Source organism: Amphibalanus amphitrite, unplaced genomic scaffold (genome assembly GCF_019059575.1).
Source record: "Amphibalanus amphitrite isolate SeventyFive unplaced genomic scaffold, NRLGWU_Aamphi_draft 001482F_arrow, whole genome shotgun sequence".
Classification (NCBI taxonomy): Eukaryota; Metazoa; Arthropoda; class Thecostraca; order Balanomorpha; family Balanidae; genus Amphibalanus; species Amphibalanus amphitrite.
In genome coordinates this window covers 1,870-15,358 of record NW_024882975.1, presented here as the reverse complement: position 1 = coordinate 15,358, position 13,489 = coordinate 1,870, and the positions used below count along the sequence as shown (strand labels likewise).

The window sequence follows — 13,489 nt, the reverse complement described above, 5'->3', positions numbered from 1 at the left end:
GAATACTTAATGATTCTGTCTATTCAATCGAAGTGAAATTCAGTTTCATTTGTGACACGTCTTATTTATCGACCAGAATCCCCATCCAAGATGCAACAGCGTAATTTCACTTGAGTGACTGGTCCGAAACATGTCTGGTTAGCCTCGCTTTAGGATTCATATCGGGATTTTACTTGGGACTTGGGCTTTATGTGACACGTCGTAGTTGCACATTGACTGCCCGGGCAGCGCAGCCTTCAATAGTTGACGCTGGGCGCTGGCCATTATAGTGGCTGACACTTGGATATTGCTTCTTCTGCTTTTAGGGACTGCGCTTAAAGTTTGACGAGGGGGTCACTGAAGCAGATGTAAGAAAATATGTCTGGTGGAATTAGTAATCGGGTAAATGATTTGCTTAAAGGGACTATCCCACCTTTAACCCGCGCCCTGCTGGGGGGGGGGTGTTTGAACACCCCCCTTGTGGTTTTTCGCGAATATCTCAAAAACGGCGGCGCGGAGCGCCGCCGTTTTTGGTACACCTTATCATACATCAATTCTACACATGTTGTGAAAATTTCAGACCAAGGTCATTCAAGGTCAGGTCACCAGGTCACTTGAAGTGACCTCACCTCATAAAAAGTTTCAATGTCTGTCATAGCTACACCGAGTGACCGATCGCTTTGAAACTTTCAGCGATTGCTAAGAGCAATAGCATGTACAAAATGTATATCTCAGAATTTTGATATCGATGACCTAAGGCCAGGTCAATTTTGCGACCTCCCCATTATAAGTCAATGGGAGAAAATTGAAATGCGCCTCTTTTGGATGAAAGACATTATAAACACTCCCAAACACCGAATTACAAGTGGTTTAGACACACTGAACATGAAAATGGTGTCCGTGACCCTTGTTTATGCCCTGAGGTCATCTTAGGTCACGAATGGTATCCAACAGTTTTTCGCAAATAACTTTTGATAGAGGCATGCTAGAGCGATGAAAACGCCTTAGATGTGTTCAGCTCGACGATACGGATCGACTGATATGCAACATGACCCTTTCCAGTCAGGTCATGACCTTGACCTGAGGTCAAATTTTCAAGTTGACCTTTCAAGGTCAAGTTATAGTTCATTCGATGCGTCTTGACGAGAGGAACACGATGCCGGTAAAAGTAAGCTCGTACAGGGCTTGGGTCAAAAGTTATTGCAGAAAAACTGTTTCCGAAAAAATCGGCTATTTTTGCAGTTTTTGCCCCCTGCAGGCAAAACCGTTGACGCTAGGTCAAATCTGAGAGAAATATTCAGAAAGGGCGTTAATAGGGCTATCGAATGCGCTTTTCCGCGGCGCTGTAGCTCTATTGGTTCCCGAGTTATGCGTTGGCTTCTTGGAAATTTTCGCCATTCGACCTGGAAATCGGCGAAATTTTGCCTTCAATGACCTCTGGTGACCTGACCTTTGACCTGACCAAAAAATTGACCGAAGTGATTTCGTCATTATTTTTGACGCTCTTTCGAACGCCGCCTTCCGCGTATCGCTACGTGGCCCAGGAGCCGAGTTACAAGGGGGGGTGTTCAAACACCCCCCCCCCCAGCAGGGCGTGGAAATCCAGGACCCCCAGCCGGGCGCGGGTTAACCCGCGCCCCACTGGGGGGGGGCTATTTATAGCCCCCCTCCCGTTTTTCTGCAATAACTTCCAAACCGCTTGGCGGATCGACGCCAAACTTACAGTACCTTCGGCTGCATCAATTTGACACCTTGTGTCAAAATTTGAACTTCGTAGCTACCATAGGTCGGCTGGAAATGACGTCAGAGTGACGTCATGTTCGTCTGATTTCGACGCAAAACATTGAACCACGGCAATCGCTCCCAAGAGCTCAGTTTTTAAGCTAGATCCAATTTCTTTGCATGAAAGGACTCAGAATTGACCGCGCTATCAAACTGCTATCTCGAATTTTCAAAATTTTGAAAATTTCGAAAATCTGATATAATAATATTCAAAATTTGTATTTTTATACTTTTTTCAAAAAGTTTTTGACTTTTCGAAAAAACCGGAATATATGTGACAGAACGCAAGATTATGACTAACTCTAGCAAGTTTTAGCTAAATATCTTCAAAAATGGCCAAGTTATACGCATTATTGCAAAAAATTCACAATTATTAATTTTTCAAATCAATTTTTCAGTACGTATTTGACATCGTACGCCAATATTAATGGCACCATCGTGTTCCTGAGCTCAAACTGCATCCAATAGATACCTTTTTTGTTGAAAAATTTTAACTTCAAAATTTGACCTTTTTTGACCTGAAAGTGACCTGACCTAAGCTAAATTTGACTCAAAATGACCTCGAATGACACAGACGACATCAAATTCGAAATCTATGACCTAAATGGACCATAAAACATGTGTCACGTGACCGACGCATGATAAAATATTTTCGTGACCTGTGATGACCTGACCTTGACCTGAAAATCAAAGTAAAAGCTTGGTACCCTCAGGGTATCTAGAGCATCTGTTTAAGAGTGTGTGTACCAAAAATGAGCCTGATCTGACTTGTAAGACGGCGGCCAGTGCCCAAAATGTGAACAAGCCAAAATGCTAATAATTTTTACTTTGACCTGACCTGTGACGTCATCGGTGACCTCGAGGTCAATGAAATTAGGTTTCGCTCGACAGTTTTTCCGGGGCTATCAGACGCCGTTTGAATTTTGACGATCGGCCCAGTAGTTTCGGAGTTGTGAGGGGGGGCTATGAATAGCCCCCCCCCCCCCCAGTAGGGCGTGTTATGCACAGACCCCAGTGGGGCGCGGGTTAACATGGGGTTTGAGTTGAGATAGCCAAGTTTGCGGCGAGGTTCAGAAACCACTATCTATCTAGGTTACAACCCCCGCGGCCTCTTGGTGTTGAAGAAATTCGTTCCCTTCATTTGAAAATGGGCCTTGTACAAGGCCCTATCTTCAACGTGGAGCGACCGTTAGTGTGACGTCACCTCGTTTAGTCATTCTGATTTAAATGGGTTTGTTCGTTGAAAAATCGCTTAAAACTTGGTCTGAACTTTGTTGTGGTGCCTACAGAGTAAAAAGAATCAGCTTTATGACAGTAATGTGGCCTGGGGAAGGAAGTAATTTTGGGCTGTGACGTCACATATTTGAAAGTTTGTGTTTGGAATATGGGAAGCCTAAGATTTTTAATAAAAAATAAATGCCAGAACCGTGTTCCTGGTCATCCAATCTAAAAATTCGGGCACAATTTAACTGGTTTTAACAACATTTTAGAAGGTGGGATAGTCCCTTTAATATTGGAGGTAAACGCCAAACATAGCCGATAGTTGGACCGGCAGGTTTCTTCCAAAATGCAGTTACCATTTCGAGGTGAAGGGGGAACTCCATGGACTCATAACTCACGCACTGACTCGTGGTCAAACGTGACTCGTGGTCAAACGTGACGTGTTTCTCACTTCGTGTGACGCCTAACAGCTTTCCTTGTAATGCTGAGAAAGTATGTCAGTGTCTCAAAAAGCATTCTTACGGGCTGTTAAAGCTTAATGCGTTTGTTGTAACATGCACAAGGCACAGTGAAAGCTCGAAGGTTGCTTGCCAGCAACAATTTTTTGCATGGTTTGCATTAAATGCATAATTATTAATTTCTTTAGTATTTTCCCTTTATAAGAAGTTAAGTGTGCTTTGTTCCGACTTAACGTTTGATACAAGCGTAAATAATTAAAGACTTGTACTAATATTGTACAAATCGTAATATTGTAACTGTACAAATTCGGCCATTGTTTTTAGCCTGTGGATGCCGAGGTCATCGGAAACCGAGTGTAAAAAGTGTTTTTCGTGACGGTAATGCAACAGTTATACTATAATAGCTGGTATATTTCATCAGCGCATAAGCCTATTAATTGCACTTGAATCACGACCTTTGACAGAAGATTTCGTTGAAGAGGAACGAAGCAGCTCGAATGCATGTAAAACAGACGTCATCAATGTCCTTACGGTAAATGGCTACTTTCACATGGCGTGCCGTGTCTGGTGCGCATGCACTGTTTAGTACTGATGGGCCGATTTTATTCGCCTCGTTTCAGTCGCTTAAAGTTTCCATTTTTCAGACTTTTTTTGCTTCCTAAAAAGGTGTTCAAACGCCGTTAAGCGGCGTCAGCCGGCGTTACGTGCCGTTTTTCTGTCGTAGCCGGGACGATGACGTTCGGAAGGCGTCATCACATTCCAGCGGATCACGCAAGGAGTTCTACAGGGTCACGGCGTCGCTCCGTCGCCCTTCCCTCATTTCACCAACACCGCGTCAGTTTTTACCCGTACGCCGTCCCGAAATACCATCGTTTGCACCAATATACATCTCCATGGAGCGTGGCGTTTGGTATTTTTAACCTCGCTTGGCAGCGGAACTGTTTGATTTCGGAACGCAGACTGTTGCTTGAAACGTCTGTCAAGCGGAACTCTGCACCGACGGCTCGCTGACGCTGACGCATGTTTGGTGAGCTACTCCATGGATGAGCTCTGCAGGTGCAAATCTCTCTCCTGTTTAATTCTCTTCGCTATTGGTTTCTGATGGTGGCAGCAGGAGAGGATCAGAGGGTGGTGTGTGTTTGGGGGGTGGGGGGGGGGGTAATAGCGGAGTGATGTAGTGGGTGTCATAAGGGTGTTGGTGGTGCAATGGTTGAAAGGGCAATGGCTCTTGACATGCGTACCTGTCAGCTATTTCGTCTTAAGCCTTTGATGTATTCTGACAAGCCATAGTTCCGGGTGAGATGCCATGTCTTACCATTTTGCAACTACTTTGAGACACTGCTACCGGCTTGGGCAACTGCTTTCGGATTGGACTCGGTAGTCTTCTGCACTGGATTTCGTGTTGATGGCGCCTGTGGAGATTAGACTCTAGACCTGCAGCGTTCTCCGCCTGCGCCGGAGACCAGGCGGCTGCGGTGACTGGTGAGTCGTCCACGGGTCCCAGGGGTCATCAGTCGTCGTTCAGGTGCGTCTTCTCTCACGGCTCGGGCGGAAATCCATATTGTCGGAGCCTGACGTCCATTAGCTACACAGGACTGCCATTTGTTGCCCGGACTGTGGTGCACTACGATGCCGAGCGCATACGCGTCATTGATTCATGCCTTCCCACATCTCCCAAGGTTGTGGAGGTCTCTTGAGAATCTCGCCTGATCTTTGGATCACCATCACATCGCATATACTCTGGGACTTTGTGCTTTTAGCGTAGTCTAAGACTCTAATGCACTGCTGTTACTTGTGTGCTGTTTTTGAGTCTTATGGCTCGGGCGTTCGCAAGAAATGTCTTAAAGTTGAAACTATTCATAGGATGTAAGATAATGCGCTTGTGTCTCTTTTTTATTGAAACGGTGCTAGTCCGGTAATTGAATCGGAACCGTGCGAAATCGGATTTAACTTCAGATTTAGCTCGAGATATTGGGTTTGCTGTATTGGGTACGCTGATAGAAGGCGCGCAGAATAGCTGGTGTGACGGGGGTTTCTTCGTGCCTGGGCTTTACATCATGCTCGGTTTACAGGGTGAGCGAAATCCACTTTTTGTTATCTGTAATGTAATATGGGCTTGTTCGGGACGTCGAGGCGGAAATAATTTTCTCGATTATGATCTCTGAAGCGTTATGCAGAAAGCGCGACCCAATAGCGAGAAGTCTGCAATATCATCCTTAGCAGGTATTCACCTGAACGGCCACTGACACCTTTCTGTGGTGAAGTGTCAGTCCATAGACCCGCTATGTTACTAATAGCTCACCGCTCCTGCCGGGTGTCAATGCTGCCGCCACATCCTGCTCTATTGTCGTAACGGAACGACTTATCCCGGTGATATTGATAGGCTAGATTATTGTTAGTGGGTACCGAAGGAAGCTGCGGCTTCCGCCGGTGGTGGGATGGCTGCTGGGTGCTAATGGGGATGGTGAGCTGTGGAGTAGACATGTGGCCTGGTGTGCCAACCGGGAGTCTGCTGTGATACAGCTTGGGAAGTGCTGACGAGATAGCACGAAAACCGTGGAGATGTCAGCGAAATATAATTTTGTTCGACGCGTTGCTCAAGTAATCCGTCAGGGATGAGTTTTCACCGATTCCACTTGTCACCGACAAACGCTTTGTGTGGCAACAAAACGATTATTTGCGACATATATTGCACATGTTATTGCCCAAGCCGCCTGGCGATGGCCGTTGTTCACACGACCGAGACATATTTGTCATCTTTCCGCTGGATGTATTCATCCATCGGTCGACTAGGTATGTATTTTTGGGGCTGTCTCTGTGTGAGACTGGCAGCTAGGTGCTATCGAGCTAGCCATCGGAATATGAATTGAATCCCGCCAGGATCTGTCCGGACTGAATGTTCCGGTCTAAATAAATCCATTTCCTATCCCATCTCACTCTGAATCTCCGATCGGAGCTACGAGCTCCCTGCATGTATGGGATTTGAGTCTCGCACATTCCCTTTGCTTTTATGGCTTTCTGCTGCCAGGCTGAATTTAGCTGCGTCAGCTGTGTAAAAATCAATCATGAACACATTTTTACCCGTAAAGATGTGTTACACATCACTCCATCTAAAAATACAGAACCTCATACAAAATGCATTTGCAATGTTATACTACATTGTTGTAAATCACTCGCCTAACCTTTTACCGTTTCGTGCTCCATAATCCATGATCGGTGCCGCTCTTTCTGCGCCTGGCAGTGATACACTGCTGGTCGCTCGGCCGCGGACAGGGCCATATTTCAGCTCCCGGGGCCTGTATTGTTGCCGCCCGCCCCGCCTGTTTTGGTGTTGGAGCGCTTTGAGAGTGGGGATTCTGTGAGAGTTTAGCGCCTGACAGCTTTGTTCTTCTATGTAAGAGATTTGAAGAGATGCCTTTGTGGCCTTGCGGGCAATGTGTGGAACTATGTCATCCGAATGCCATACTCAACAAGGCTCCAGACAAATACGGGCACTGTCATTGATGAGTTTCTGTGTTGTCATAAATTAGGCTCGCTCCCCAACTTTTTCTTCGTTCATGTTCACTGGGATCTAACTTTGGTTTTATTTTTCTGGTCGTCTCCAATTCGCTGATTTGCTGGTGAGCCGTTTCATCTGAGTCATTGTGAATTCAGTGGCGGACCCTTTCTATAACGACGGTCGTATTTTGGAGTTAAGGAAACGATCTTGATTGGAAAATGTGAATCGAGTTGTAAATCTGTACAAACGACGGTAATCCATTTCCCAGCTACAGACTATAAAAAGCCTTTTGCGCTATTTCCCACCTTTGCATTATATATCCTCATTTAGTTGTACTCTGCGTTACATGCAAATTTAGTAAGTGTTGACCGCCCGTCATGTGTAGGCCTTTTTCTGGTGCCAGTCAGTGCTCCAGTGTGAGTGTCAGGTGTCGGTCAAATGCCGGGCGTCTAACGTGACCCGGTGACCCCTACGTGCCCCGCCCCGCTGCTGCGGTCGTGCAGTGACCCGGTGAGGTGTGGTCGCGGGCGTCACATTACGGTGAGGTCGTGAGGTGACCCACCCGGTCACGGTCGGGGCGACCACAGGCCAGGACAGCTTGGAGTAGTAGCTCGGGAGCAGCTGCTCTGAATTTTGTGCAGCAGTTGAATCTAAATCTGTGCTCTGAGCAGTGAGCAGCTTGAAGCAGCGACTCTGGGGAGACAGCTCTGAGTAGCAGCACTGTGTGGCAGCTGAGGAGCTGCTCTGTGCCGCATCTCGCAGAGACTGTGAGCTGACTGTGTGACCCGCGATAGCTCGGTGAAGTGGCACCGATTGCCACCCCTCTCCAGGCTTAGGTCACCGATAAGCTGCTTCTCACCATGATATAATCGTGATGGCACCCGTTGATTCGAGCATACCAGGAGGTCAAAAGAAGTACCTATATTATTGTCATCAGCTGATTTATAGTAAATACTCAGTCGTCAGTCAGCGTTCTGACTTGCTCGCCTTTTGGTATTTTCGTAACGCTGCAATGCAGGAACACATGAAGAAATTCCCTATTTCCCTTGGCTAGCCTGAAAGATAAGTAAGTATGTAATATTTTGTGGTACTCCCTCTTATGCTCCAATGTTCTTTATTGATTGCATTTCCAGCGTCTGATGCATTTCCCATCTCCACCTGGCGTTCGTGGTGCGTCCCGAGGGACCCGGCCCTATTGTCGGGTACCCCAGAGACGGAGGCCATTGGCACAAATTGCCGCCCAGGTGGAGGCCGCCAATGATTGCCGAACCGTCTGACGTCTCTGTGGTGATCCCACGGGAGCGCGCTGATGGAATGAAGTTGAGGTCGGATATCATCCGCTCAGCTGGGGCGCTGCTCACGGTGGTGTCGTGTGAGGTGATGACGGTGCGCCTCGAGCTGTTTTGTGGTGTCAAATATGAGACCGTGGCTGGAAAAAGACGTGTATTTCAGTCCGGTGTTTGTTTCAAATGCTGACTTCGCTGGTATGTCGGTGCCGAGTCAGCGCTTGGTATCGTGCCGGCATGGCTGTGGTTTGGGCGAACAACAAATATCCCCGTGGGAACAACCTACCTGAGGTCGCTTTTCTCCTGCCTTCCGATCAGCGTTTGGTTTTCGTCCCATTAGCCTTCCCAGCCCTGGTCAGTCCGGCGGGGGTTGAGAGGGGGCGGGGGCGGGCGCAGCTGTGCCCTGGCGTATCGACCGTCCGGTCCGCGACCTAGACCGCGACCTTCCTGGTCCCGGCCCGGCCCGGCCTGGCTCAGTCGGACCGGCACCATCGGTGGGCCGCCGCGCCGCCGGCCGGTCGTCGGTCAGAGCCGGCTGACCCACCGCTGCAGTCGGTACGTGGGGGCGCCGCGGGGCGTCGATACACCGGGCCTCGGCAGCCGCGGAGACATCGGCGGCCGGAGGTAACGCGTTGGGACTCGAGCTACATTTGAGGAAGGTGGAGATTGTTGTGGTCGGGCGAGGATCAGCTGATCCGAACTGCGTCCCCTACGTCGTGACTCGATCCCCGTGACTCTTCTCCCGCGAGTCGTGACTCGGCGAGTGACCAGTGACGCGCTACTTTTCAAGTGCACGCTGAGGCGACCTTGGCTGCGCAGAGAAGGGGTGGAGTCTGCGAGTCGCCTGCTTCCCCTGCCGGCGCCGGCCGGAGCTGCCGCGGCACCCCGCTCCCAGCCCTGTCACGTGCCCCGGCGGCCGCTCAGCTGAAGGACGCGTAGGACCGGTCGCCGCCGCCGCCGCGCCGCGCCGCGCCGCGCCGCATTCGCCGGGCGGCGGTGCTCGGCGCACTATCTCCGTACCGCCGTGCCGACCGGTCTGTGGTGTGCTCGTGCCGTTATCAGTGAACAATTGCATTGGAGAACGATACAGACACCGCTAGTCTTTACGAGCGATATCGTGGTCTGTGAGGCGTTGTAAATCGGTGCGGGAGGCGCGGAGATTCGGGACAGCGGACCTGTTTATGGCCAGGATTACGCGACAGTGAGTGCTGCGCGGAGGAGGCGGTGCGGTGTCAGTGCTGGGGTCGCGGCCGCCGGCTGCGAGTGACGCGCCGGGGAAGTGCGACAGGGTGCTGGGGGTGGTGGGAGTGTCATCACTGGTGAGTTGATCAGATGAGTGCGGCCATGGCGGCCCTATTCCGACGGAAAAAGCACCTGGACGTGAGTGGTGCGCCGCAGAAGAAGGGTCGCAGCCAGTCGCTGGACCCTACGTCGCTGGCGTACCTCAGTCTGAAACAGGCGGGCGGCTCGTCGGATAAGAAGGGTCAGACGATCGATCGGCTTACAGTGCCGGAGGTGACGGAGACCCCGCCGACCAACAGCAGCCCGAGCAGCTCACCCAGCCACGGCCACAGCCCGAACCGGCGCGCCTCGGACCTGTTCGAGGGCGGCCTGCGCCAGTTCCAGCAGCTCTACAAACGGCGCGGCTCGCGCGAACCTCCCGAAACCGAGGAGTCCAGCTCGAAGACGCTGCAGGTGCCGAAGCCGCGCCAGCGCAGCGGCTCGGTGGACGTGGGCCGGCTGACGGTGAGCTCGGCGAGGCGCGGCTCCACCGAGGGCAGCCGCTCGCTGCCGCAGCAGGGCCGGCGCGGCTCCGTGGACCCCGGCCTGAGACTCTACACCGCGCTGCGTCCCAACGTCAACGGCGTGCGCCGGGGATCGGTGGACGCCAACGTCAAACAGTTCCAGGCCGTCTACCAGCAGCGCAAGGCGCTCAAGTCGGAGCAGGCGGCGCTGTACGCGGCCGGCAGCGGCTCCACCAGCCCCGTGCCGGTCAGCATCCCCGAGTCGCCCGAGATCACCTCTCGCTATCACAAACCGAAGCCGGGCTCGGCGGCGGCGGCCGCGGCGGAGGCGGCCGCGGCCGAACTGGACGCTGCTCAGCGCGAGATGGTAAGACTGGACGGCGGCCGCGCTGTCAGAACGGCACAGCCGAGTGGGCGGATTAACCCTGGCTCCGGCCGACCAACCGGTTCGGATAATAATGATACCCGAGAGCTGGCCAACAGCCGGCCGCCTGGGAAGTTAGCCGACTCTGATGAGCTGTTATCGGTGCTCAGACAGCCATCAAAGGCCACAGCCGGATGAAAGCACAGGGAAAGGGCTCCGTCGGTTCTGGCTCGTTTGAAGGGGTTAACGGGCCGACCATCGAATTCGCTTTGATTTCGCAGTTCATACACAGCTTTGCTGAAGCTTGAAAGGTCAGGCAACCATTACATGCGACCCAAATGATCTAACAATCGCGCCATGATAAATAATGATACAAAGGTACATAATTTGACAGTTATCGGTAATGTTCACCAGCCACCGCTCCTTGGCAAGGTGACCGATTTGGTTCAGTCGCCTTCAAACCCATGTCACTATCTCCAAACTCTCATGCCGAAGGACTCCCTGACGAGCTGCCTGTGCCTGTTGATACTAACGAAGCACCCTGCCCAGTCGGCGACTTTGTGGCCGCCCGGCTGAGATCACGCCAGCTCCGAGCTCCGGGGGGAACACGGACGTGGCCGTCGCCTCGCGTGCGTCGGCCGTCGATGCGGCGCCACTTTCCTGTCCACTTTCCTGGTGGTGGGCGACATTCTGGGAACGGGGAGCGGCCACGGACCGGCGCCGCGGTTCGGTGCCCCGACGGCCGGTGAATATGGGCACGAGCGGGGGCCTGGCGCCCGTCTTGGCTGTGGTCCGATTGTTATACATAGTTCTCGAGTACGGCAGCGGGCATAGCTGGGATGGCGTGCAACGCTTTCCCTGTTTTGGTGTTGAGTGGTGAGATAGGCATGGAAAGTACAGTAAAGTCACGGTACTCAGGCTACACAGGCTGGATCGGTGCCAGACGGAGATAAACAAAAGTGTATCCTGCCGTTTCTCTAGTTGAGTCGGCTTCCCACCAATTTGTTCAAGTGCTATTCCTTAGCATGTTACCTGATCATTCAGTTTCTCTAAATGTCTAAAGGCACTTTGTTATCATGAAAATGAAGGACCATCAAGGTATAAGACCCTGTTTCGTCACCTAAGCGGCGAATCGCCAGTCGCTGGATTCCTTGCTATTGTTCCCTTCCCGTGATCAGCTGTCTCCAGTCAGCTGATCGCGCTCAGCTGATTGCGGCGCTATCAGCTGACCTGTTCTGTCGCATTCCTCGGCTTCGCTTGGCGTCTTTGGTGTGGGATTTGGGAGAGGGTTCAAGGGGGAGGTGGGCTAGGGATAGGGCTACTTTGACAGGTATGGGTGCCCCTGTATAGCGTTGGGGTTTGAGACTGGGGAGGGGATTGGAGGGGAGATGGGGCTAGGGGAGGGATACTTTTGACAGGTATCGAGCTGGCGCCCCGGGATGAGCGGGGGGTGGAGACTGGGGAGGGACACATTCCGACCTCGGGAATCGAGCCTTTGTTTTGACCTCTGGTCTCCGGTGGTGTGTAGGGGGTGGGGAAGGGATGGAGGTATCAGCTGACCGACCCGGGTCAAATGACGTGTCTGACTCCAAACGTGGTGGGGTCGACGTGCTTGGAATTGTTTGCAACCAATGTCTAGAGGAGAGGAGGAAGGGGCACATGACGTATGAATGATATATGTGGACAGTTCAAGGATTGCTAGTCTTCCTCTATAAATAAGTGCCGATACTGGTGTGGATCGTGACTTCATTTTGATTCACCTCTGCATCACATGGTTTTAATTTTTTAATTTCTGGTGCTTCAACTCAGCTGTCATATGACGAGCTGACGCTGGTTAAGGTTTCCTTATATTCCACGTCAAAACCGCAAAGCCAGCGCTGTTATATAAGACAGGTCTAGCCGCTGCCGCGGAAAAGCCATCACTATCGTTATTGTTGCAAGTTTGCCAGGCACTAAAAATCATTGGGGCCCGTATCATACCGGGCTATCAGGTTTATTGGCGGCCAGAGTGCGACGTTTTTGACGCGCGCGGGCCCAGAGCCGGCCTGTTGGTATCGAGGACGTGAGGTTCAGTTTGCCGGGCTACGTCACGATTTGGGATGACGCTGTGAAACCTTCTGTTGCAAACTAAGCGGGCTAACTATCGCAGTGATGATGCATCGATTTTGTTTCGTCGCTTATGCCGGGTCCACTTCCTGTATTCTGACATTTCCGATTTGGCGGGCATCGCACCGTTTCGACGACTGTTTTAAAATCACCTGCTAGTATCTGCCATGCTAGCACACCGAAACTGAAGAACTGACAAGACGCTCCTTTAGCCTCGAGCAACTTTTGGAGCCGCTCGAAATGAAATTATAGCTCACGCTATCGCCTCTACTCTAAATTTACAGAGCCATCCCGCTGTGTGCCCCGCCCCGGCCACTGTTCTCGTGGCAACAGATCGTCGCCTGACCTGGCAGCGTGACCTTTTCACAAGTGCTGACGTCACTGGTGGCTGAGCGGCGACTTTTGACGTCATTGACCCAGCTACGATATCCAAGAACCGAGCCCCCAGCTGGGTTCAACTATTGGAATTGTGCCAAACCGTGGGAGTACCGGACTCAAGCTCGTCTCAAATTTAGAGACTTCTTAAGTTTTTTTTATGGTGCCAAGTACCACGCATCGTTCACCGTGCGCGTTGGTAAATATCTCTGCTGGCCGCTTTCCGTTCCGCGGCCTCACGGACCCTTGTGGCGACCTTCACTGAGGAAACATATGGTCGGCGGCTACCCGGCCGCTGCCGGCCGCTCGTACAAGCTCCATCAATCTGCGACGGACGCCGCCGCCGCGCCGGTGCCGCCGGCACGTGATGGTCTCGCCAGATATGGACAGTTTGGTCTGTGAGCTTTCACAGCGTCAGAGCTGTGCCAGAGCTCAACTGAGGCTGTCGCCAGGTTAGCCACCCTGGAGAAATGAACTGCTTTTAATCGTTCAGAAATTAAAAGGGCATGAATAGTTGTCTCCGCGGCTGTCATGCAAGTCAATACAATAAGAAATTGATTGCAGGTCCTCCATGGGATGTTTCCAAGCTGCACTGAACTTGCCAACAGACATTTGCACCCACCTGTTTCCAATGCCGTGTTCTACTTCCGGGAAGTGACCTCGCTCCAGCGTTC

General features: G+C 51.6%; 1 protein-coding gene across 1 annotated transcript in view; it reads left to right on the top strand.

Moving 5' to 3' along the window:
* LOC122373349 overlaps nt 1-5,517 on the top strand; it is a 129,705-nt gene extending 124,188 nt beyond the window's left edge. Inside the window, exon 6 of the mRNA XM_043351316.1 lies at nt 5,513-5,517. Within this exon, the coding sequence (XP_043207251.1) occupies nt 5,513-5,517 (5 nt within the window). The remainder of the gene's footprint in view (nt 1-5,512) is intronic.
* Nucleotides 5,518-13,489: the final 7,972 nt, after the last annotated feature.